This window comes from Callionymus lyra, chromosome 11 (genome assembly GCF_982586985.1).
Source record: "Callionymus lyra chromosome 11, fCalLyr1.hap1.1, whole genome shotgun sequence".
Lineage (NCBI taxonomy): Eukaryota > Metazoa > Chordata > Actinopteri > Syngnathiformes > Callionymidae > Callionymus > Callionymus lyra.
In genome coordinates, this window is record NC_141828.1 from 17,092,207 (window position 1) to 17,118,038 (window position 25,832).

At 38.0% G+C, this 25,832-nt stretch overlaps 1 protein-coding gene across 1 annotated transcript in view; it reads right to left on the reverse strand.

The window, feature by feature from the left end:
- Positions 1 to 2,307: 2,307 nt before the first annotated feature.
- Positions 2,308 to 25,832, reverse strand: part of LOC148069413 (uncharacterized) — a 38,313-nt gene continuing 14,788 nt past the window's right edge. The window contains exons 15-21 of the mRNA XM_087803278.1: positions 24,798 to 24,833; positions 21,550 to 21,594; positions 18,263 to 18,406; positions 17,639 to 17,705; positions 17,437 to 17,565; positions 12,181 to 12,258; positions 2,308 to 2,822 (exon numbers count right to left, since the gene is read on the reverse strand). Coding sequence (XP_087659404.1) covers positions 2,722 to 2,822; positions 12,181 to 12,258; positions 17,437 to 17,565; positions 17,639 to 17,705; positions 18,263 to 18,406; positions 21,550 to 21,594; positions 24,798 to 24,833 — 600 coding nt within the window. The 3' untranslated portion in view covers positions 2,308 to 2,721. The remainder of the gene's footprint in view (positions 2,823 to 12,180; positions 12,259 to 17,436; positions 17,566 to 17,638; positions 17,706 to 18,262; positions 18,407 to 21,549; positions 21,595 to 24,797; positions 24,834 to 25,832) is intronic.

Below are 25,832 nucleotides of genomic sequence, written 5' to 3' on the forward strand. Positions count from 1 at the left end.
TATTTGATTCTTTCCTCCCAAGAACACTGATTCATTCAGTTAAAACAAATATAAATGGAAGTGTCGTGTGTGATTAACCTTGATTTTTTAAGGTGGATTTGATTTGATTCGACAGAAACAAAAAGGGATAAAGGGAACAACACAAACACATTCCTTTATTCAAATAAAATCCAGGAGCTGGGATACCAGCTGTAAGAACAAAAAAAGATGATAATAACCACAAAAAGAACATTATTGCACAACAATCGTCAAAGATGCAGCATTTTGAAGTCAGCGATAAAAGCGGTTATATCTTGCACTTGAGGCCATCTGTGATGTAAATTTACATGAATTCCAACAGAAATTGTTTTTAATCCCCTAAAAATAGCTTAAAGAAGAAGCAGCCAAGAGAAAACTGAGGTAGATATATTCAGTGAAACAAAAAACTTTGGAAAGACATTACAATGTCTCAGCAGGCGACGAGCTTGTAAAATGAGTTACACCGAAAACAGCAGGGAGATCATTTAAATCCAAAGGAGCACGCTGAGAGGATGATCCATATTTCACCTCATTACACGTTTATTTACAAGATTCGATTATATTCAGGATCAGGGTCAACTCCTGCCATCACGCCAGGCAAACTCTGTGGACGAGCTCTTGGCTCGTCCTCGAGCATGAAAACATTTGACAATCTCCCTCGTATCGGGCTTTTTTTTTTAAAGCAGAATGAAAGTAAGAACCCCATGAATATTAATGTTAGTCAATATATGGAAATTGTTCCTCTCATCATTAGAGCAGCGACGGAAGCAGGAAGTTTACATCACAAGCCGTCTCATGTGACGCTGGTCAAGGTTATTGTCCCTGTGGGGGCTGAATATGAAAATGATCGCGATGAAAGGACAAGAAATAATAAAACAGCAGACTGAGAAGAATCATTCACATGAACAAAGTGGGACATCGAAGTGGCCAGCAGGGGGCTCTTTAAACTCACAAATGGAATTTAGGGGACCCAAGAAATCCCAAATTAGAGTGATACATGGAGCAAATGACCGAGGCCCATTTTTTAAACTTCTGAAAGCAAAGTGTGACATTGTTTTTTTTGGTCACAAAAATAAAAATCACACATTCACAAACATAACGCTCAGATTGAGATCGTTTTCAACAGTTATTTGGATCAATGGTGTCTTATTTAATTATGGTGGTTCCAAACGATGTAAATCAGACAAACAAAAACAAAGTCAGTGATGACCTTAAAGATGGATCTTAAACAATGATCTTAATGTTGTCAGGTCCCGGTTACAGTAAAACCCACGTTAAAAGTCAAAGTATTATTTCAGATTCACAGCACAAAACATTGAATAAACTGGATGACTTTCGGACGGAGAAAGTTACGTCAAAGAACCAACAATCATTTTGATGAAGCATCTCAAACATGCGTGTCCTATTGCTGGTCATGGAGCAGATGAACATTAAAGATAACAACGGCCATATGTTTCTCCTCCATCCCGTAAAAAAGGCCTCGTCACAACGCCACCCTCTGTCCTGGAGGTAGAACTGTCTTGACAATCAGGAGAAGTATTTCCTATTTAAAACTAAATAACTATATTATTCCTAATAACAATGCCCTTTAATTACCTTACAAATATAAATAAAAATGTACCTTGTTATATTCAGAACTTTTGTTTGAGAAGTTTTGGCGGGAATTTAGCTTCTCAGCTAGTTAGCTACAAGCTAATAAAGCTAAATGAAGCTCTGAGTATTTTTAAAATATATCAGCAAGTGTATTAAAATAAACTCTCATTTTTCATCAAGAAGTCTTTCAGCTTCGAGAATCAAAGTAGAATGAAATCCTTGGTGACGCTTCATTGACTTCAAGAGGCTGAAATATTATTAAAAACAAGCATGAAAAGAAAAAAATCCCATAAATAAACTTGTGGTTTGATTATCTCAATTCAAATACATGAGTTAAATTGAAAATTGTAATCCGGGCAACTTTCAAACGGTTAAAATGCATATGGACTGAAACCCAAACTAAAATGAACAACCTTCATCATAAATACATTATTTCAAAAAACAAACATTTTTACATTTAAGGCAATCAAATGAAGCAACTGGGATAGTAGCGAGCATTGTTTAAAAAAATAAATCTGGCATGAGTGAGAAAATAAAAGGCAACACTCGTCGTCCAGATGTGTTAATCATTTACAGAAATAGTGCGTACTATATTTAGTACGCCTTAAAGACATTCGTCACATAAATAGTTTTCCATATCAAACGTAGCTACTGCACTTTGGTTACATCTAAGGAGGATAATAATTCAACCCATTGCTTGTTATCTTCCGCACAAACACTCACACACACAATGTACCTTCTGCCAACGCAGTAGCTTATCTGAGTAAGAACAGAAGGGTGCATAGGCCGGCCCATTAGGGGGCACAAAAACAAATAAGATCAGGGCCGAGCGGAACAAAGCAAAGTAACTTCATCGCCTTGAGAGACGTCATGAGACGAGGAATGCAAATCATCACAGTTCGAGGACTTAAAAAACGAAGGACTTTGAAGCCGCGGACGAACCGTTGTTTGTTGTCAGACGCACAACACGAACAGCAGCGGGAGAAAAGCTCGACCGACGACGGACGTCAAAATAAAGTGAATGAAAGAGGTCGGGCGAGCCGGAGGGGACGAAGGTGCCTTATGCAGTGAAGAGGTCCCGCTGGTGGCCGCGGGACCCTCCCGTGAATTTCATAAGGGAGTTAACCGACAGTCTCCGGGGTCACATGTTCCAGGAGGACCCTGAAGCCCTGGGGTGCCAGGAGGGCCCTCGGTTGATCTTCCTGGAGGACCTTGGTTTTGGGAAAAAGGGACAAAAGTTAGTCACAGTGATTCCAAAATCTTCTAGTGATGGCTCGATGAGGCTTCATGATACAGCTGTGTCGTGAAGACACTGTTTCATGATACAGTGCTTTTAAAAAGGCCACTAGATGGCAGTTCTAGTTTAAATATGATGCCAGGTTTCGTTGAATTAATGAATTGGAGCCAAAGATGATAAAGAAGAGAGTGCCATCTAGTGGTCTTTCAAAATGAAGACACTGTATCATGATTGAAGATATATCCTCAGATTGATCCATATATATGTACTCATTTAAGGGTTAAATTATATATCCTCATTTCATGTACTCAATTGTGAACATTGATAATGTTATCTTTTATTCAGAGTTCAAACATTATTGTATTTTATCTTTTAACAACGCGTTATTCCCAAAGAGCAGGGTTCAAAAGTTGAAGGCTCTAAGCATCTGTGCCTCAACTTTGTATGAACCTTGTTGTGCGTTTCCGATACCATTGACATAGACCTCTGTGCGACAATAGTGCCAAACTGTGATAGATATATGAGTTGGAAGGAGGAAGCGGCCATGTTGGCATCCTCTCCATGTTGAGATAGGAAGCATGAACGATCTTTAAATGTCATGACCCAGAATTTATGGTCTACAGACCTGGTTCGAGATAACAAGTGTGAAGGAAGACTGAAGATTCATTGTTTCATCAGTGTTTAGGTCAAGGCATGAATACAACATCTGTTGTTCATAATGGAGTCAGATTTTGCAAAATATCCTGTACCCCAAGTTGTATACTCGACTTACTTCACATGTTTGGGGAGGGTCTCGAGGTCTTTAAAATAAAAGACATGCTAAGAGGTTTTCAGCCACTCTCTGGAAGGATCTGGTGGGTGAACCAGGATTTCGGACAGAGACTGGACCGAGCACTCAAACTTCGGGTATTTCTGAATAATTTGCATTCTTTGTTAACTGTTGTATTTGAGGTCTTGTATGGCCTACTTTTGTAATCATTTTTTACCTTTAATAAATTAACTGTTTTAATCCTAAATGTTACTCTTCCTCGGATCAAACGAATGCACAGAACTCATTAGACAGGAAGGAGTTCTTGAGTTCTCTTTAAAATGGAATCAAACACTGTCCATATGCTTCGAAAGATCAGTCTCAATCCACTGTAGCATTGATGGCTGTGTACGTTCAGATAAAGCATCCTGATTGGTCAAGCGATGGACTATTTATGGCTAAATGGTCGTGATCTCCGTCGCTCCGCCGGCATCAACCCCTTCTGTTGTCAGCGGTCAACAAAGCTCTTCTGAACAGCAGTTCATTAGCCTTCATGGTCTGTGGTCTCAGTCCATTTGAAGATGAAGTTTTCAGATCGATTCGAGATGATGAGGATAATGAATCTTCTTAATCTATAGTCAATAGCAAGCAGATGCTAATGAAGAAGATGACTTCAGCCTGTGACTCCACAGAGAGGAAGAGACGTGAGCTCTGACATACACAACTCAATTACTACATCATTTTCTTTCATATATACAATCATAGCTTTTTCAAACATAACTGATCTTGTGGCCTCTAATGCAAAATTGTAACCATACAATATGTAACCTCACTGACTGGTAACACTTGTCTGGAACACTTTCAATAGTTTGTTTTTGTGAAAAACCACTCTTCACATCATTTCCTCTCTTCATGATCTTAAGTGTTGGAAGGATAGTTTTACATAATAGCCTTATTTTCACTTTCACTTTGATTCTTTCTTTATGTTTCCTTTGAGGGCCAAGCCAGGCCAATAAAATACAATTCTGAATCGTATGTATGAAGAGCAAGTCAGTTGGCCTTGAGCTAAAGACTTTCTGAAACTTCTGAAGGTTTTTTTTTTTGTTTGGAGGTTCAATCGTCCTGCATGCATAGGTTTCTTCAAACACTATGCCCCCGAAACAAAATAAAGTTTTTGATGACTCAGAACTATTCACAGGTGAGTAGAATACATGTGCAAACTTCTCTTGTATGTCTTTTATACCATGGACATAATTGGTCAATAGTTTTCACCATTTTTCACCGTGATACAGCTTCTTAATTTTGAGCGGCCACTAGATGACACTCTAAGTTTGAAAATTAAGCCCGGCTTCATTGAAATAGTCGATAAGAGCCAAAGATTATAAAGGAGAGAGCGCCATTCTAGTGTGCGAGTGTCATGTTTCATGAAGCCTCATCAACTCATTACTAGTGTTCAAGTCTTGCCGTTCCTGAGGCTGTTTTACAGCAAGAAAACATCCTACATGTACATTCACATGTACATGTACATTTCTATGTTTTAGTTTTAGTCTTTGTATCCTTTGTCTCTGTTGTTTTTCTTTGACCTATGTTCTTTGTCTTTATCATTAGACTTAGATTGTGTCATCTTGTTCTTCCTCTTTATGTTCTTCTTCTTATTTTATTTTTTATGTATTATTTTTTTTATTGTTTATGAAAAATGGCTGGCTATTGGTAAAAAACTATTTCAATAAAGTTTTACCTTAGCTTACATGTGCACAAATGAATCAGAAACTCTCAAGGACAAATAAAAATAAAATTAATTTTGCAAAGCGTCTCTGTTTGATTTATCAGTGTTGAAGAGGGTGATATGAACCAGAGAGATGTTTTCTGCCAATATGAACCTTTAAGGATTAAAGCTGAGTCAAATTCTGTTTTGACTTTTTTGTTAAAAGGGGGAAAGTTATTGACGATTCAGTGAACTGAAATGTTGTCTGGTCAGTACCATTGGCCTGTGTCTAACATTTTGGCCCCTTATGTCATTTGAGTTGGACTCCCATGTCATACTGGGATGCCTCTAAAAGTACAAATGCATTCATTCGCACAAACAAATGCAACCAGATAAAAGATTCCAGCACTTAATGCTTTCTTCCTCAAATCAACGCTTTTATTACGCCGCGTAAATTAGAATAGAGGAACAAGTCAAGAGCTACACCTGCCACAGCTTCTTTCAATGACTCCCCTGTTTATTTTCATGAGCAGCCGCGTGGCATTCCCCCACCATCCCCAACCCCACTCCACCCCTGCCTCGGTGGATTCATCGCTGAGTGGAAGTCTGATTGTCTGAGTGGAGGCAGGTGTTCTGCAGCTCTGGCAGCTGTGTCCAATAATTGCGACACCTTCTCCGCCACGGTCACTCTCCCTGCTCCTGAAACCTGATCAGTCAGTTTGCGTTGCCAGCCAACACATTTGCAAAATTTCTAATTATCTGTTTGGAATTTTGTCCATCCATCTTTCTGATCTTGCCCAGCAGGCCGGATTAACCTGCTTACGACTCCGCAATTTCATGCATGCAAGTGCGCTCATCTATCTACCTGGGATTTTTCTTTGTGTCTTTGTCTTTACTTAGATGTAGGCTGTGTCCCAGATCGTGCACTTCTGCACTTACACTTTTTGAGTGCATCCCAATCAGCAGTGTGTGAAAATGTAGTGCACAATGAGCACTGAATTGGCACGCTAAAATGGCCAAAAAATAAAGTTTGCATAGATGGACATTGCCACCTTCAACGGCTGCCATCCTATGCTGTGTCTCAAATCGCATACTACTCTTAGTATACTAGAAGTTAGTATGCATCAGTTTAGTGTACATACTAACTAGTACGCAAATTCTCCACAGATAGTATGTCTCAAATCAAACACTGCTGCTCCACACTAACCGGAAATCACATGACAGCTTCTTCTTCTACTTCTATTTAACGATGTTTCAACCAGCTGTTTGAACGCTATCGACACCAGCTGGCAGCACGTTTTGCAAGTTTGGCAAAAGAAATAAAGAATAAATATGAGAATCTAAATAATCGCGAGATATTTAAGTTTGTATCAGCACCGAAGACGTCTCATCCTGCTGCGGAAAATTCACCTGTAAGTATATGCATATATATGCATTTATATATGACGTAACTTCCGTTTAAAACGTCACTTAGATGGCGGCTGTTTAGTGTGGTTAGTGTCCATCGAACCATGCTCAGTTTTGTGGGCGTGTTAGTACGCCAATTTAGTGTGGATGCTAAATTTCGCATACTAAGAATTGAGATGCACTAACGCACTAAAAATACTAACTTTTAGTACGCTAGTATGCGATTTGAGACACAGCACTAGTGACGTAGATGATGCTAAACAGAAGCTACGTCACTGACAACGTTTCTTCGGAGCAGATACCCGGCGTAAATGTCTCGAGAAAACAATAATTTTACCACAAAACAACACAACAAAAGTAATAACACAATGAAACAACTTAATAACTTGTTTTGATTGGCGATAAATGCTGTCAAATGTCGGCGATAGGGTTCCAACAGCTGGTTACAATGAGCGTTAAAAAGTAGTAGAAAAAGTTGTCGAGTCATTTCCAGTAAGTGTGTAGCAGCAGTGTTTGATTTGAGACAGTACTACCCTGTCTGAAAAGTGCGCGACTCGGGACACAGCCGATGTATCATGATACCTCATCAGCTGTTTCATGAGGCTTCATCATTTAATGGTTCATTATACAAAGCGGTAGCCTTTTGTGTACATTTTCCTGTATAATAATATAAATATATACATTTTAAACTGTTAATACAAGTGTTTAGTATTACAAAACTTCTGTTTAAATTTCACTGTAAATATAAATTTGTATCATTTCAACCCAAATCGGACAATTTCGACATAGAATAGCAATCAATAGTATTTGATAAACACTATATAGGATGCTTTAAGTTTGAACTTTATATATATACTGTATATATATATATTTGCCATCCTTGTACGTCCTTGATGTGAACATCATGAGAATGGAAATGGCAACAAAACTATCCTCCTACAATATTTTTTTTCCCACAGGTTCAGATGTAAAAAATATAAAAGCCTTCAAAAATCAACCCATTACTGGTGCTCTGCCACAACACTTTCAATGGTTCGTTTGGCCAATGCAATAATTGCGCAACCCTTTTCTCACCTCAAATCCATCTAGTGCTGCCACAGCTCTGTCCATTCCACTTTCAATGTTTATCCCCTCAGCATCAATGCACTCATCTTTGATTCCGGCCGACCACATCGAACTCTGGTTGTAAAAGTCGAAGGTGTGGGTTGAATGCGGAGCTGTTACTCTGCGTCAAACAAGGTTACCGTAGAGTTCTGAAGGTTTCTGTGGAAAGTTCTGTGAGTGGGTGGATCATAAGAAGAAATCCATCATAGAAGGTATTCCGAGGAAAGCAAGAGATTTTGAGTCTCACTGCCATGTTTCTTTGGAATATATGGAATTAATAGGTTTGTGGTTGTCACCCTGAGTACAACTGTCAGGCTTCTGTTTTTAATGAGGGAAGTAATCATGGCTGGAGGTCATGTCCCTGATATATAGAATAGACATGAGAGGACGAAGTGCAGAAGAAAACACAGATTCAAGACCCATACTGATTTCACTTCAAAGACAATCTTACACACCTCTATTATTCTACTACTCCTAACTTCTTTCAAGCGGATTGACTGCAACATCACAACTTCACCTTAACCCAGAGGCAATGAAAGGGATACCACAAACACATTTGTTTTCGGGGCCTGATTGATGAATGTGATTAGAACAACTCATCCATTAGTTGACCTGTTTATCTCAATACATATTGTCTCACATGTCAATCCTGAAGGTAATCAGTGAAGAAGGGACTTCCTGTTCCCCAGGAATCAACAGCTCCTCTGAGGGAATACCGACTCTTCTCGTACACTCGCCTCTCCTGGGTCTTCTCTGGGGGGGGGGGGTTAGCATGACAATATGATGATAGATGAAACACCTTATTTCCCCCTTTCTTTTCTCATGGCAATCCACTACCCAAAAGCTACAGTACAAAGGTGAGAGTAGAAAAATAGATTCGATGGTGATTTCATAACCATGTGTCTTGGCTCCTATCTTTTCCAGGAATATTTGACAACATTTGATTACCATTTGTATCAACAGAAATGTCAAAGAATTCACCAGTCATAAAACACTCCTCATGTATCCAATAGGAGTGTTTTTGTCCCAGCTCTCCTATTGGATACATTTGATTCATACACAATAGTAGATCATCTATAAAGGCAGATTCAACGCACATAGCATTGCTGGCCGAAACCTGTGCACTTATTTACAAGAGAAAAAAAGAGCTCTTGTTGCACCAGATTCTTGTTTTCTCTAAGTTTGACCGTTAAGGTCAGGATTGTGTATATGAAACGAAATATATGAAGAAAAAGTATATATGAGTAAAGTATATATCAGAATGTTACATAGTGTTGCTTTAAAGGGCACCTATTGTGCCAATTTAAGTGTCTCTTAAATTGATCTAGGACCTCTATTATACTCATCAGTATGTTTCTTTTTGCACATAACTCTCATTTAATAAAGATATTTACATCACTCACTCTGCTCTGATTGGTCACAAAAACACGAGTTGCATTCAAGGACTCATGTACATTTCAAACTCATCCCTAAAACTCCTAAAACTTTACATTAAAAACAAATAATAAAAATAAGGTTTGCTAGTTAATGTACAAATTACAAAACACCCAAGGGCAGAAGTGAACTCTCATCATGTTTAAATAAATATTTATTTTGTTTCACAATTAACATGTAGGTACTTAACCGATTTAGGGCTCTAGGGGAGGACACCTCCACCAGAGTGACATCAGAATGTATAATTTAAACCGTAATCTCATTTGGTGAGATTTCAGTCGGGAGAGAACTTTATTAAGTAATAACTTCAAAACGGAGCAACGTCATGATGGATGAACTACTGCATTTTGAAGAGGACGACTTCAACATTTACAACATGTGAATAAGTCAGGAGAGTTGGCTTTTCACATTAGGTGCCCTTTAAAGAACAACTAATGTGAAACTCCAACTCTCCTGACTCACTCGTATGTTTCAAAGTCCTTCTCTCCAAGATGCAGTGAGTCCCTTTTCATGATGTTTTGAATTTATTACTTTATAAAGTTCTCCCCCGTCTGAAATCTCGGCAAACGAGCCCATTATGAAATAATAATGGTCCTCCTTCAGCCAGCTGTAATCACCCATGCTTTGTTTATAAAACGAGTCCCTTGCAGGTGGAAACTTCCTGGATCGGGAACCCCGACGTTTGACCATTCACAGCAGAGTGGGTGTGGTTATGGTAAACAAGATTTTACTTTGTTGGGGCTTAAGTAAACTTTCTAATGTAAATATCTTTTTTAAAAGATAGTTTCGTACGAACAGAAACACACTGATGAGTACAAAAGTGGTCCAAGATAAATTTAAGAGACACTTAAACAACCCTTTAACTTTCTTCCATGAAAATAATTCACCTCTTTAAAGCCAGTTACTTCTCAGGGAGTATAGGAGGCTTCTTTCATCATCTCACAGAGACCGAATCAGAATTGTATGTCCGTCTCTGTGGAATTTGAGACGGAACCAACCAAGCATTGAGACAGCTGATGTAGTTTGAGGTAGGGAGAATGTTTCACGACTACTTAAAAAAAGCAGCAAATTGTGTTTTCGTGCATCTGAGTCAATTAAATTTGTAAATTGAACATCTTCACTTGCATGCAACAGACCGTAGCTGTCAACCCTGGTCTATCCATGTCGTAGCTTGTTAGCTTCCCCCAAATTAGAGAGGAAATGCAGCACTCCTACAAGTAAGTTGTACAGATGGTCTGTTGTCCTTTGAGAACCAGAAAAACACAGAATCTCAAGGGGGCTTAGAAACATATTTCTTTGACAGGTCTGAATTCCCAGTCTGTCCCTCAGGCATCCCTGTCTACATGATTTGGTCATGGTGCCATCGTCACCTTTCAAGGAGAGAACCTTTATTATGGCTGCAAAGTTGAAGAAGTGTGAACAAACTTGATGGAAGTGTGAAGCAGAGCTGCAGGGTTGACCATCATAAGAGTGAAGAACAATTGAAACTCCCACGAGAGGGTGATTTGTCCTTTTTTTTAAGCTTGTCCTGACATGAATAATGCACTGGATCACTGATAACTGTCGCTCACTGGGAGTCAACGAGCTATGGCCACAACTTCCCATCAGGGGAATGTATCCTTTAGTTCGCAGCAGCAGGGGACAAGCTGGCCTTTTAGGTTGTATTCACTGGAACATCAGTACTGGGTAACATCAAATGTTACACACCATAAACGCTTCTGTCACAGTAGCATGTCTCAGCTCCAGTGGGGTCCAATTTACAGCTGGACCCGAAGTTTAAGAAAGTTATATGGAGCCTGAGATACTGAGATGAGATCAGAAAACAATTTTTGCTGGTATCACTGAGGTGTAACCTGACTGGACAGGACGGATGACCTGACAGGTAAGGTGAGCCAGGTGCTTCTACGGTCTTGTCAGTTTGTCTAATAGTGGCTGCTGCAGCAAAGACACTCCAGAGAGGTCGGTGAAACATTTCCGTGAAGAATTGATCTGATCCGTAGAAGTGTCTCTTTACTTTAAAAAAAAGTAGAATTCAGAAGATATGAGGAGTTTTGCAAATATAAAAATTATTTGAATTGAATACAATAAATTTGAACATTTTTGGAAAAAAGGGCCTTGGATTAAACTGTTTCAATTAAATAAAATACAAGAATCAAGTAGAAAACCCAAAGCAAACTACTTTTCTTTGTTCATTCAAACCTCAATTGCTGTCAATTAAGTAAATCTTTTAACACAAAAAAATAAACATTTTAGTCACCTGTGCAATGAATATGGGGGGCAGGAGTGGAGTGAAATAATTTTGTTATTCTATGTATCCTTTATTTTCTTTGATCTATGTTCTTTATATTTGCACTTTGTCATCTCTTGCACGTTGTTCTTTTTATTTGCACTTTGTTCTTGTTTACTATTGTCTGCTGTGTACTGGAAACCCAATTTCCCGAAAGAGATCTCCAGCGGGATTAATAAAGTCTATCTAATCTAATCTAATCTAATATATAACCTTTAAAACAACTTCTAGTCAAGACTGCCTTGGCAAAGATCAAGGCAGCACCAAGACCGAGGAAGGTAAAGACCAAGACAAGACCAACACTTTTCCAGATGGAGGCAAAGACAAAAAAAATGGTACCAATATTATATACACAATAACTTTTTGGAATTGTTGAATATTAGCAACCTATTTGATTGGAGACACACCATAACAGGATTAAAATCAAGACCAAGACTATTGACTAGTCTATCAGAAAGTCTTCTTTTCAGGGTACGATCAGAATAGATTTTTTTTTTAAATTCAAAATGAAGAATTTTGAAGTTTACCCTACCCCACCTTTCACACCCAGTCCTTGAAATCAAGCTAGGTTTCATTTATTTCCATTAAAAAAGAAATCAAGACATTTCTTGAAAGTAGTTCTTCATGTAAAGTCGTGGAGGTCTTACCTGGTGGTCCTTCAGGTCCTGGATCTCCTGGCAAACCTAGACCGAGCTGACCCCGTTCGCCCTTCTGACCCCTGTAGCCTGAGGACAAACAAAAAATTCTAAATTATTTAAATGCTGCAAAAAAGGATAAGAACAAAGCTCTTCAAAGTGAGTTTTAATGAAGTTGGATTAGTGAGATTAGCAGATTAATATGAAGACACATTGTCAAGATGCATCATAAGACTAACAACCATCCAGGAAACCATGCGTAAAAATAGCATCAATGCACGCCTATATAAAGCAGCAGCTCTGAGTGAAGACGCTCCAGAAGGAGTTGTTGAAACACTCTGTGCCCGAAAATTCAGCCCCTAACCCGTGAATAATAAAAGACAAACTGACATACTGTCAAAATAGATGCCAGCAAACAGCGAGTTAGCAAGGCATCATGGGCTTCTGTGTTCTTTCAACAATGGCGACACGTGTTTGAGCAGAGAAGAGCAAAGAGGACTTTCAATTTTTATCCCTTGCTATATAAGAATCCGACGAGGATTTCACAAGCCGAAAATCACTATTTATTCAAGAGGAAACAGATCCGAAAATACAAACAAAAACAAAAATAAAATGATTGCCATCGCACTATACTATATTTATGGCTGTCCCACTGTTTTATGATACAACCCCAACTGGCTTTTACAAAGACACAGTTTCTATTTAAGACTTCAAGAGGAGAATTGACATCACACCCACATACATACACTTGCTGTGGTCTTATAGGGAATGTAATATAATATAAAAATTTCACCCTCATGTCGAATAAGGGTTGGGATTATTTTCGTAGTAATTGTCGTCTCTTTGGATTTGAAGGCGGAAATCTACTGTTTACGCTGGAAGCTTGTGCGAGATTGACCTAAAGTGTTTCCTGTCTGTGTAGCATGTTAACCTTTTAGCTTCTGCTACAAAAAAAGCTTAAAACATACACTTGTTATTTGGTTTTCTGGAACAATGAAATTGACCACCTCTTCACACCACATTTTGGATGAATAATAAGTGGTTTAAAAATAGAAATATAAAGATTATTTCTCATCCGTTTCACAGTTAAAAAAAACACAATGTTTATAGACATATGTGTCTGAGATGGAAAACTATTTTTTAAGGTCATACATAGATATCCTAAAAAAAAGTTGTAATGGCAACAGCTACGAGTATTCTAATATATACTATAACTGGGTTTCTGGAACAATACAATTAAAATATGTTCATTTCTATAATTTTGACATCTGAAAAACTATTTGTAAGTGTTGTTGGTGCACTGATGTTAGCACTGAAATGTAGTTAGTACATTAATTATGTTAGCAATGAACAAGTAACAAGTACTAGTGGCATTTCTATAATAAATAATTATTGTGTTTTAACACATACTCCAAACTATAAAAAGGTTATTAGATTCAATAAATAAAAAAAAAATCCACTGAAGGGAGTCAAGGTTGTTAAGTGGATTAATTCTTGCTGAAGTTTGTCTCCTATTATTTTGCTTTAGAGATGTAGAGAACAAAAACTCATGCTTCAAGGCAAAAAAAAGTATCAAAAAACCTCAAATCAAAGCAGATAAAAATCCAACTTTTGAATTCAACTCAGCAGTGCGCACGCAGAAGTTTACTCAGTCCGTGCAAAGTCTTCACAGCCCTAAAAACAACAGCATACAAAGTAAGATTTTGAGAGGCAGCAAGAATAGTTCCCCACGAGACGCTTAAAGTAATGGAGTCGGAGCCCGGCGCTTGCATGGAGTGCATCAGAAACATTGACAGGGGTATCAAGCGTTTCGCCGCTTGGCCCAAAGGGGAAGCGCTTCAGTGCTTACATGTCAGTGGAAATCTTTGAAAAAAAAAAGGCTTATGAACGCTCCGAAAGTGAATCTCAAAGAAGGAGAGAGAGTGTCCACACATTTTCCAAATAATGAGACTTCTTTCAACACTCACAAGGCCTGCGGAGTCATGAAGAGGAAAAGTAATGAAAAGAAACCAAATTGCAGCTCATATATGAATAAACTACTGATAGTTCAGCCTCATGTTGAGTGAAAACAAAGTTAGTGGCAGTAATGGACAAAGAATGGCAGCATAAAAGCATCTTCCAACAAAGTCGTGTTTCATGTTTAATTGAAAGGAGTGCAGCGCTGACATCTTTTTAATGATCTTTTGAGATAAAATCAGTAGCTAAGCCTTTCTATTTGATATTTACTGGGATAGCATGATGTAGAACAAGAGCATTCACTAATGCAAAGTAAAACAAAACAAGTATCTTATGATAAATAGGCTCATAAAGGTTTATAAATAATACAATATATCATCTTGTGATGTGACGCTATACAAAGTATCATGTTGGGATTAGCACCGTTAAAAAAGATCATTATAAGCTTAGAAGTTGACAAACATCATTAAAACATTATCCTCCCAGTAGAGGATTTAAATGACCAGATTTATGAATTATAAATAATAAAGGGAGGCTAGCAAAAGTGCAATAGTCAAGCGGTAGTTGTTTTATTCATGTGTTAGCATTGTTGGTGTAGCCTAGGGCGTCAATCTGGCTGTTGAATTTATTTAAGAATGCTTTTGTACTTTTCGCTGCGTGTTAAGAACTAAAATATTGGTTCTTTTGTCAAAGCTACGACACTTATATACTATATTATATACTATAATTTGCTATTGCAGTGTTTTATATTGTTCATCTTTAGGTAGATATTGTGGAGGTTCACATTAAATTAATAGTAATTTGTGCTAGAAATAGAACAAAACGAACATAAATAAACAACCCCCTCTCCAAATATCAGTAAAATAATAAAATTGCCATTCCTTGCCATATGATAACCAACATATTAATTGATTGAAAAAAACAAAAATCAATTATGTTTCATTTATAGTTTAAACATTAGAATATCATTACGATAATAAGCTAGAAATGAAAAGAGAGCAACAGACCTTAAATTTGGACTATATAATTAAATACCTTTGAAAAATATATTTTACAAAAATGTAATTCAACTATTTTTTAACATTATCGTTATGACTGTAGCTGTATTATTCTGAAACACTGTTTCTTTATCAATAAAAAGTATTGTGTATGTGTATTAGTAAAAATATATTTTGTCAACAGACAGATAGTTAAGTAGTGATGGGTTGATACTGTATCATGATACAGTCTTCACTTTGAAAGGCCACTAGATGGAGCTCTAAATTTGAAAATGATGCCAGGTTTTCATTGGATTATTAGATCAAAGCCAAATATTATGAAGAAGACAGTGCCATCTAGTGGCCTTCCAAAATGAAGAAACTGTATCATGATACAGTTTGTTTACTACACAGCTGTATCATTAAGCCTCATCAACACATTACCACAGTTAACCATTCACAGTTTACCCTTTCACAGTAAAGCCGATACATTTTATGTGTTGGTTTTTATTTGTTTTAAAAAAAATCCAGAAAAGTTTGTAAAACAACTTTAACAAAGGGTTATTTTTCCTGGTAAAGAATTCATTTCACTGCAGAAAATCTCAAATTGGGCGACTAGAGCCTCCAGCGGAGGATGACAAGAAATAATGAGGAAATATTATCCCTAACTCTTTCCCCAGTTGAGCGGAGCTATGAGTCAACAAAGAATGTGTTGTTTTTTTTCGGTTAATCAAGGGAAAAACCCATCCCACAGTTTCAATTAATATTTATTGCAATGCTGCATTAAGAATCTGTAAAACACTCGTTTGAAGCATATAAAATAAGTAGGCAAAACAAATCTGGGACAACATTAGCAGCACAGATAAAACACCTCGGTGATTGCATTTGTCAAGTGTGTTATTACTGAAATAAAGCAGCATGATGGGTTAACATCTATTAGATCTTGGATTCTGTGAGGTAGATACAAGTTTAAAGAGAAGAGCGACTTTCATCTGCACAACCCTGAAGTAAAGAAAACCCTGTCCAGTGAACCAGTGTGCGAGCAGTCAGACAGTTCTTTCACTTCTGTCCCAGACTAAACTCCTTTCCCCAACTCCCGGGCTTGAGGTATCAATATGTGGCCCCTGCCCTGTCCACATTGATATTACTCTTTGTTATCCCCTGTGAATTCTTCATTTGTCTTCATTTTCCCCGAGAGTTGCTCTGCACCAGACTCCTGGCCTTCCCTCCGCGGCCCGTCCCTCAGTCTGAAATGATATACGGGTCTAAGCAAAAAAGGGGAAATAGCCAAGAAACCCTCATGATAAGAAAGTTGCTTGTTAAGTGCCGTGGTTGTGAAGCACGTGTGTCAAACTCAAAGCAGCCAAATGTTTATCAGGCCAAACAAAATTTACTTTTTACCAGACAATGGAACACAAAAACAAGTCATGTCATAGTCAACAATAATCGTTGATTGTACTATTGCAAGTTGAAATACACTTTTTTAATTCTCACCAATGATGTTGCTGTACATTGGTAGTTTTTGGTACTGTAAGCCAACTATGTCTTTTTCAAGCTCTTGCGGGCCGGATTAACTTTTTTGGCTGAATTTGTCCTTGAGTTTGACACATTTGCTGTGGAGTCAAGCAGGTTGCGGTTCATTATGCCAAGAAGGTTGTTAGTGTAAACACCAGAGTTATCTCCTTCAATTACATTAGTTTATTATTACAGTTAACACCTGACATGTAACACATCGTTCAAGCACAGTTTTGGGATTCATAACATCCTTTTAAAAACAGGTACGACCTTTAGGATAACGATTGATGCCACAGACTAACAAAACAACTTTCTATCAAGCCTAACAGTTTTGCGGCCTTCACTTGCCACTTCTGAGTCGCAACAGCGCTTCCGGAAGAGCTTCATGTAAAGTGTATTTTTTTGGTATTGATTTCACATTTGGTCCACAATTGTTGTCTTTCTCTAAATTGTCCTTCATCAGTTGTACTTCAACTAAGTGAGGTAGTTTTTCTACCATTACCAGCTTGTGAAAGAGAACGAGAGAGAAGTCAAAGAAGGCCAGAGAGAATGGTGGATGCCAAAAAAAATCAGCCTCTTGTAGCAAAGATTATCTGTATTTCAATTACTTTTACTGACTTATCAAAAATATTAAAAATAGGTCATGCTACATAGAATGCAGGACAAAAACTGGAATAACTGGTAAACACCAGTTCAAAGGGTGAACGTGGGATGGGCTGGGAGGCAAATGGTTAAAGCTTTTTCCCAAGCCTTATTCTAAATAATTGATTGAACTTAAGGCTGTTAACTTACAGAAGTTGTTTTCAAACAAAGTACTAACCTTGTGAACCTGGAGGTCCTGGCTCTCCCGGAGGTCCTGGCAACCCGTCCTTGCCTGGTGGACCTTGGATCTGTGGCGCTAGCATACTCGCGTGGGTCTTTTTCAGAGCGCTGGAGCTTGATAACTTTTCTAAGGGGTGAGAAAGAAGTTTAAATGACATATTTATAAAAAAAAACTGATTTGTTAGTTGTTGTTTTTTTACCCTCAAAAATCTTCAATACTTCTGTTTTTATAAACTTCTTGAGCTCTTCAATGAAGGTGGGATCCCCCTGAATGGAAAAAGGAATTAAGTTATTGAAAAAGCCAAAAATACCAGAAATACATCTGAGGTAATCTGAGGTCTTAAACCCACAGAGACTATCAATGTCAAACACTTAGCTTGATGTTTTTTTCTTCCCTGCTCATTATGCTATAATGTTCAATTTTGGACCAAGCCCAGTTGGGAAGTGAAATGGCTCCAGAGGGAGGGGGGGGGATAATAGACAAGACTTTTTAACTAAGAGGATAGTTCATGCCAGGTCAGCTCCCAATGCTTTTAAGAGTATGTCCTGTCAATGTAAGCCCAACATACGACAATAAAAGCGCTGACCTCCAATGCGTGTGCTGTGAATGTGTTGTGACCGTGTTTTGAGTGTTTAAATGTCTGTGAAGATTGAGGTGTTTTTAGCAACAGATGAGCAACCCACTTATTTGCAACACGACAACTTCTCACTCCCCGTCTGACCTTGCACTTGTGCGAGGCTTCTCAGTAGAAAGAGATGAGGCAACACTTCAAGGCTTTCTGCAACTGACCCCGGGGCTTCTTTCTTTCTCTTTTACGACTCACCAGAAGATTTGAACTTTCCAGCAGTCCAGGTGGGCCGATGTCGCCCTTCAAGCCTGGCGGTCCGAGGGGTCCGACAGGGCCTGCGTCACCCGAACGCCCCCTCTCGCCCTGGACACCTCTCCCACCAGAAATGCCCGGGTCACCCTAAAAGGTTGGATCAAAAAATGTACAAACTACTCTCAAACTTTAAACACACAAAAAAAAAATGCTCCATGCTCTTTTTAATCTTGTGTTCCAAACATTTTCATGTTTTACTTTTATTGTGGTTTTTATATTCCACATGAACCTGACTAACAACAGGCGGCCAGAGCTGATCAGATATCACCCGGACTATATGAACCCTCCTCTTCCAGTATTTACTGTTTGTTTCTTGCGAGTGTTTTGACCTCTGTGTTTTTCTTTCTTCTGTTTTTCCAGGTTTCCTATTCTTTCCTTCCCCTTTATTCCCTGGTTTGGTTGATGTTTTGACTTGATTTTAGACATTGTGAGATATTATATACAGTATATATATATATATATATATATATATATATATATATATATATATATATATATATATATATATATATATTTATATATACAGTATACAGTTTGTCAGCTTGAGATTTTTTCACTCGCAATGTGTTTCCGCTTCTTACAAACAGCAGCAGCTTATAGATTTTTTTTTTATCCTACTTTTCTCACAATATTAACACAGAAGACGACTCAGCAGACCTTATAAAAATTGAATTCAGTCTGGACATAAGAACTCCTCCTGAGCTCTGAATTAAACTTGGCAGAAAACTGACACTTCTGAGGATATCCGTCTGATGTAGAGCAGCGTGAGGATTAAAGACAAGATCGAAGAAACTTTACGAAAAAAAGAAGAAGCTGGCAGAGACAAAAGAGAGGCAACACGGTTGGCTTGTTGGTGAAGCTACACTCTTCTTAGCAAACATCTTGGCTGTGTCCTAAATCGCACACTTCTCCCAGTGCACTGGTTTACAGTACACGTTAAGACAGTGCACGTACTTGCCCAGTGCGCAAATTTCGCCATGTAGAACTGTCTCAAATCAAACACTGCTGCTACACACTTACTGGAAATGACTTTACAACTACATTTTAAAAACCTATGGCTTTATTGTATTGTTGTCATTAAAGGACAACTCATTTTGCTCAATTCGTATTAAAATGTATTGTTCATACAAATGAATCAATGGTTCTGTGTCTCAAATCGCATACTACTCTTAGTATGCTAGAATTAAGTATGCATCAGTTTAGTGTACATACTAACTAGTACGCAAATTCTCCACAGATAGTATGTCTCAAATCAAACACTACTGCTACACACTAACCGGAGATCACATGACAGCTTCTTCTTCTACTTCTATTTAACGATGTTTCAACCAGCTGTTTGAACGCATTCGCCGACACCTGCTGGCAGCACGTATTGCAACTTTGGAAAAAGAAATAAAGAAAAAATATGAGAATCGAAATAATCGCAAGATATTTAAGCTGGTATCAGCAGCGAAGACGTGTTTATCCTCCTACTGCTGCGGAAAATGCACCTGTAAGTATATGCATATATATGCATTTATATATGACGTAACTTCCGTTTAAAACGTCACCAAGATGGCGGCTGTTTAGTGTCCATCGAACCATACTCAGTTTTGTGGGCGTGTTAGTACGCCAATTTAGTGTGCATGGCGCACTAAATTTCGCATACTAAGAATTGAGACGCACTAACGCACTAAAAATACTAACTTTTAGTACGCTAGTATGCGATTTGAGACACAGCATTGGTTGTCTTCTTCTTGTCAACATTTTCTTTTGGTTCATTTTATTTAGTCAAGTCATTTCCTGCTGGGAGTTTGCAGAGTGTTGTTGGTCCTTCTAACAACTAACGGCTGCTGACAATCAGCAATCATCAGGCTTTTTAATGGAATCACCAGGAGCCGCAGCTCGTTGCACAGCATTGCCTTGTATGACTTCCTTTGCAAACTTGCTTGTTGTTGCTGGCGGTTTTTCGTCAGCGCTTTTAGTTACTTGATTATGGTGAGTTTTATTTTGATCATTGACAATTTCTTTTTTTTCTGGAATTTTTTTAGATGATTTGAGGTTTTCCACTGAGATATGACTCTTCCGCTACCTTTTGATAATGTTATTAATGCGTTGTCTGAACTTCATTGAACTGTAAAATAAATTGTTTAATTTGACTGAAATTTTTTGAGTACATTGGGTCTCTTTGGTTAACGTTTCTTGACACTTATTCTCTCTTTACCTGTTATTTCCATCACTGAATGCTTCATATAAACACCATTTTTCCTCCACGTGTCAGAATTAACCAAATAGATTTTTATTTGAATAAAACAGTATCATTTGACAGGGCATATAGTGCATTGAAAAAGCTGCTTCGCTTTATTTTTAACCAGTAAAAAAATGAAACATAAAAACAACTGAAGACTCTTACAAGTCTTATGGTTTTTCACCAATTCCACCCTGCTTACACTCTCTTCTTCACCTCACTTAAGCTCTTGTCGATTACTATGGATGACAACCGGCAAGTAACACGTATTTTTTTTTAGATCAAAATCAAACATTTAATGGTCATAAATAGGGTCTTTTACAAAAAAAAGGACATAATAATTTAACAAAATTGTAAAAGGAAGTTGGCTTCATCAGACACCACGGATGCACGCACTAGTTTTGAGAAATAACTTTGTTTTCCTTATATATTGTATTTATATATTTATCAAAACTACATAAAAGTTGGGCTCTACAAGCCACCTTTTATATATATATATATATCCGGTTGATTTATGTGTAGCAGTCCTGTTTACCTGAAAATTGCTCCACAGTCAATACTAATTTAAGGGCCGTGTCATCTCTGAAATTACTGTGTCATTAACCTATTTCCCTGAATGAGGCCACTCTGTCACCTGTCCTGGTGGTTCAGTTGGCACCGGTGGCGCTAACTGGCTGTGTTTTTGCATCGTCTTTGATCATTGTTTGTATCATGTGATAGGGGGGAAAAGAAAGACAACCCTTCCTGAAAAAAAGCGTATGCACAACTGTCGTCTTAAACCCTTGTGTTATCTCAGGGTCAAGGTGACCCGAAGGCCTTAAAACTAATTTGTTTGTGGTATCCCTTGTGTTGCCTCTGGGTCAAGATGAACAACCACCACTGCATCTCTGGAAACCATGTCCCAAAAGTGATGGCAAAAACCAAACTTGTTTTCAGGCCATTGAATCACTTAATACAAGGGTTAAAATCCTATTGGGAACTTGGTAAGGAATTTGGAACTTACACGTTCTCCTTTGGATCCTCTATCCCCTGGTCTACCTGTAGATCCCTGCAAAAGAAGGGAACAGAAAACAGGATTTGAAAATGAAATCCAAAGCATTTTTTTCTATTCTTCTCTCAGCTAACACAGAAAAACATGTACTCTGTAACATGTAGCAATAAACGTCATGCATTATTCATATCTGCACATGTGTAGCGAAGATCTGTGATTTACATCCGGCCAGTTGATGATATTTTCCCGAATAACTTTAACGTCTTTACTTTTGAGGACGTTCACTTTATCCCTCATCCATTGTGTGATACCACCCTGAAGTTTCTCCTTCTCCAATGTCACGACTTCTCTGCATCACTCTCTGGTTCTGGTTTAGAGAAACCTGTGGTTACGACCAGCTGGTGGAGCATGGGGAGGGAAGAAAAAAAAAACCCTGCCGTCTCTGTGCCCTCCAATCCCTCTCTCTGTCACTCCTCATTTCTTTCTTTCAATGTGCTCGCGGTAAATACCTCCGGGAACATCTTCGTATCAATTTCTTGCTGGATTACAGGAGGCATGCAAAAAAGACAATCTGCTGTGATGCGGGTTTTAAAGCGGGTTCCTTCTTGTGACGCCGTTCTTCCCTGCTTGCTTTAATCTCCGCTGCTGTGTATTCCCGCATGCCTGATGGGAGGCTTATATCTATCATCTTGCCCACTGAAATGTGCCTCCCAGATGCATTGAGCAGGGACTACGTGTTGCAGGGAAATAATCGTTGCTAGGGGGCACTGTTGCACCACCGCAGAGCCGCTCGCAAGACAGACAACTATAGGACTTTTAGATGCTGGGATTTTACTGCAGGGATATCAACTAAAAAATATAATAATGAAGTGTTGCGGTTGCTATTGGGGCGCTCTGTGACCAAAACTTGTAAAATAGGAGGAAGGAAAAAACGTCCGTATGAGGTTCTGGAAACTTGTTCCTGTTGCCTTGAACGGATTCTCACGCAGGAAATTGAGCCGTTAATCAATAGACTGATGTAAAGACCAATGTTTAATTGTAATATCTCCCTTTTTCTAATTAGTAGCATGTCATCTTTTTCCATTGACCCAGCTGCAGATGATAAACTGAATATACAAAGAGATATAGACTTAAAAGAAGAGCAGTGGGTTACAAGGGTCGGTGGATCAAACTTTACCACACAAAGGAGACTCATTTTAAACACAGTTGCAGCAAATGGCCGAACAAATTGTGTCCCAACTGTTACTTCTTCAACAGAAAATCTACACAAACATCAGCATGAATTTCCCTTTTCTTCTCCTGAATTAATTGTTTACATTTATTAGCTTAATTTAATAGCCCGAGGAATGAATGAGTCCCTGAGTCTATTTGCTACCCAGGTGCAAAACAAATAGACTCAGGGACTCATTCATTCCTCGGGCTATTAAATTGTACAATTCTGAGTTCGGGGGCAGGAGTGGAGTGAAAGTATCTGGATGTTCTGTTCTATGTTAGTCTTTGTATCCTTTGTCTTTGTTGTTTTTCTTTGACCTATGTTCTTTGTCTTTATCTTTAGACTTAGATTGTGTCATCTTGTTCTTTCTCTTTATGTTCTTCTTCTTATTTTATTTTTTATGTATTATTTTTTATTGTTTATGAAAAATTGCTGGCTATTGGAAAAAAACTATTTCAATAAAGTTTTACCTTACCTTACCTTATTTACGATGCTAGATAAAAAGGTACACTCTAGCTCGGGGTGGCTGAAGATTGCAATGTACGTATGTTGGTCATGACATGGACTTGATCTCTTGCATACATAAAACATTAGCCTTTTGTCTAACAGGTGTATCACGTAAAAATACATTTCTTTGCTTGAATTAATGTCTACTACTGCTAGACAATGAGAAATTACAACAGCAGTCCTTCAAGCATTAAACCATGACATTTACTGGTCAAGTTTATTATAGTTAATAATATGAAGTAGACTGTATCATGATACAGTGTCTTCTTTTGAAAAGACCACTAGGTGGCACTCTAAGGTTTTCAAAATGAAACCTGAATTTGTAAAATAAAGTCAAAGGAGTGCCATCTAGTGGCCTTTCAATATGAAGACACTGTGTCATGATACGGTATCGTTACTACAAAGCTGTTTCTTGAGGCCTCATCAACCCAACACTACCAGTAATGGTTCTTTATGAAGTATAAAGTATGACTAAACAAATGGCAGGCAAGAGATGGAGAGCATTACCTAAAAATCTGTTAAATGTTTATATAGTTTATATAAAACTGGTTGGCTATCCTAGGTCTTAATAATGTTAATGAACTGTTTAGATAGCGAAAGTACTCGTTCCTAGAGTGGAATGTGCCAATAATTTCATTCTAGGATTACACTTGTTCTTTTGGCTAATGATGATGGTGACAATTGGGCACACTTTTAAGTAAAGGGCAACTAAAGTGTTGATTTCAGTGTCTCTTAAACTGATCTTGGACCTCTATTGTACTCATCAGTATGTGTTTGTTTGTATGAAACTATCTTTTCATTGAAATATTTACTTTAGAAAATGTTTTCTGGAGATTTAATCCCATTTACCATAACCACACCCACTCTGCTGATTGGTAAAACAGTGAGGTTTGTCATCATCTATCTGTATGTCTCAAACTCTAAGGGACTCGTTGTATAAACAAAGCGGTATGTGATTACAACTGGCCGTAGGAGGAGTGAAGCCCATTATTACGTCATAATGGACCCCCCTCTCGTAACCTCTCCTTCGCCAAGATTTCAGATGGGGAGAACTTTAAGTTCAAAACATGGACATGATGAGAGACTTGGGGAGATGACTTCAACACTTGAAACATGCGTTTCACTCATTAACTAGCGAGACACGACGTTACCATAGCAACGTTGTTGACTTGGACTAGCTCTGGTGTCATATATTTGATTTAAAGTGGCTTGGCATGTTTATTAGTGATGAATACTTAATCTCGGGTCGTCTGCCCTCTTAAATAAACATTTTTTAATCACTTGTTGGAGAAGCATTAACTCTATAATTAAAGTAAAAAAGACCAAAAGTCAACAAAGCCTTGAATCCGCGGGGTTCCGTTTAGTTTTTATCTTTAGAATGTCTGAAATGCAAATTGGGCTTAATGCGTCCGGGATGCTGGCGCTGAAGAGAGGGCGGCGGGATAAGAATCTGCTGTGCCATCTTTTTGTAGCTCGGCAGGGGAAAAAGCTTTTTTTTTTTTATCTATAAGGAAATGTGCAGCATATATGCACGACTCACCTTGATTCCAGGAGTTCCGTCTTTTCCTGCTCGGCCCTGCTCAACACAAACAAAGACATCGTGCATCAAGACCTTCGATTGGATCAGCACCGTTGCACTCCTAGTAATCTCCACTTTTAATGAGATATCTCGACCAAGGGACAATGATTGTTGTGCGCTTGCATAACAGAACTCAAATGGTAATTACATGGAAGCGAACGAGCGAGCGAGTGTGCACAGGATGTATAGCTCGTCTTATCGTCGCCCTTGTTCGGTCTTCATCACTGACATTAAGATCAACAATAGACACAGGCAGCGATGTCGATTGTGCGTTTTTTTTTTTGTCGTTGATAGAGCTGCTTCCAACAATCTCAGCTTCATTCATGCCAGGATTAAAAGGCTAAACATAATTCACAGTGGTTAGATTGAAGTTGAAGGATGTTTTTGTTCTTTAGCAGAGGTTTAGAGATACAAGAACTCAGTTATTATTTAACTTGTCAAGTTCTTCTGTTGCCATGTTGGAGGTAAATGTGCCTCATTTTCATCTATTTTATATTATTCACTGCTGTGCTGGAGTTGGAAACATTAATATTTACAATAACATCATGTTTAAAATGCAGATATGGAACTCTTTTTAGAGTAGAAAATCACGTAGAATAATAGTTTAAAAAAATGTCAAAATATGAATATTAAATGTGTCTTTGACTCAAGATAAGTACAAATTGCAAATAATATATTAAGTAAAAAATCAGTTATTGTTTTAAGTTTATACAATTTGATTTTGGGGGATCCATATAGACGTATCTGGAACCAATAACCATAATATTATAGAAATAAATATACCGAAACAACCAGTTCCTATGATTTAAATAAATGACTGGATATGGTAAAATATAAATTATGAAGGATTCACATTCAACATAGTACAGATAACAGATCCCAGCATGCCAGGTATTAATAAATCAATGGAAGTCATGTAAAGAGAGTTGGCAAGATTTAAAGTGCTAGAATTTATAGTTTCGCAGATTCATACCAGTTGTTGGATAAATAACAAGA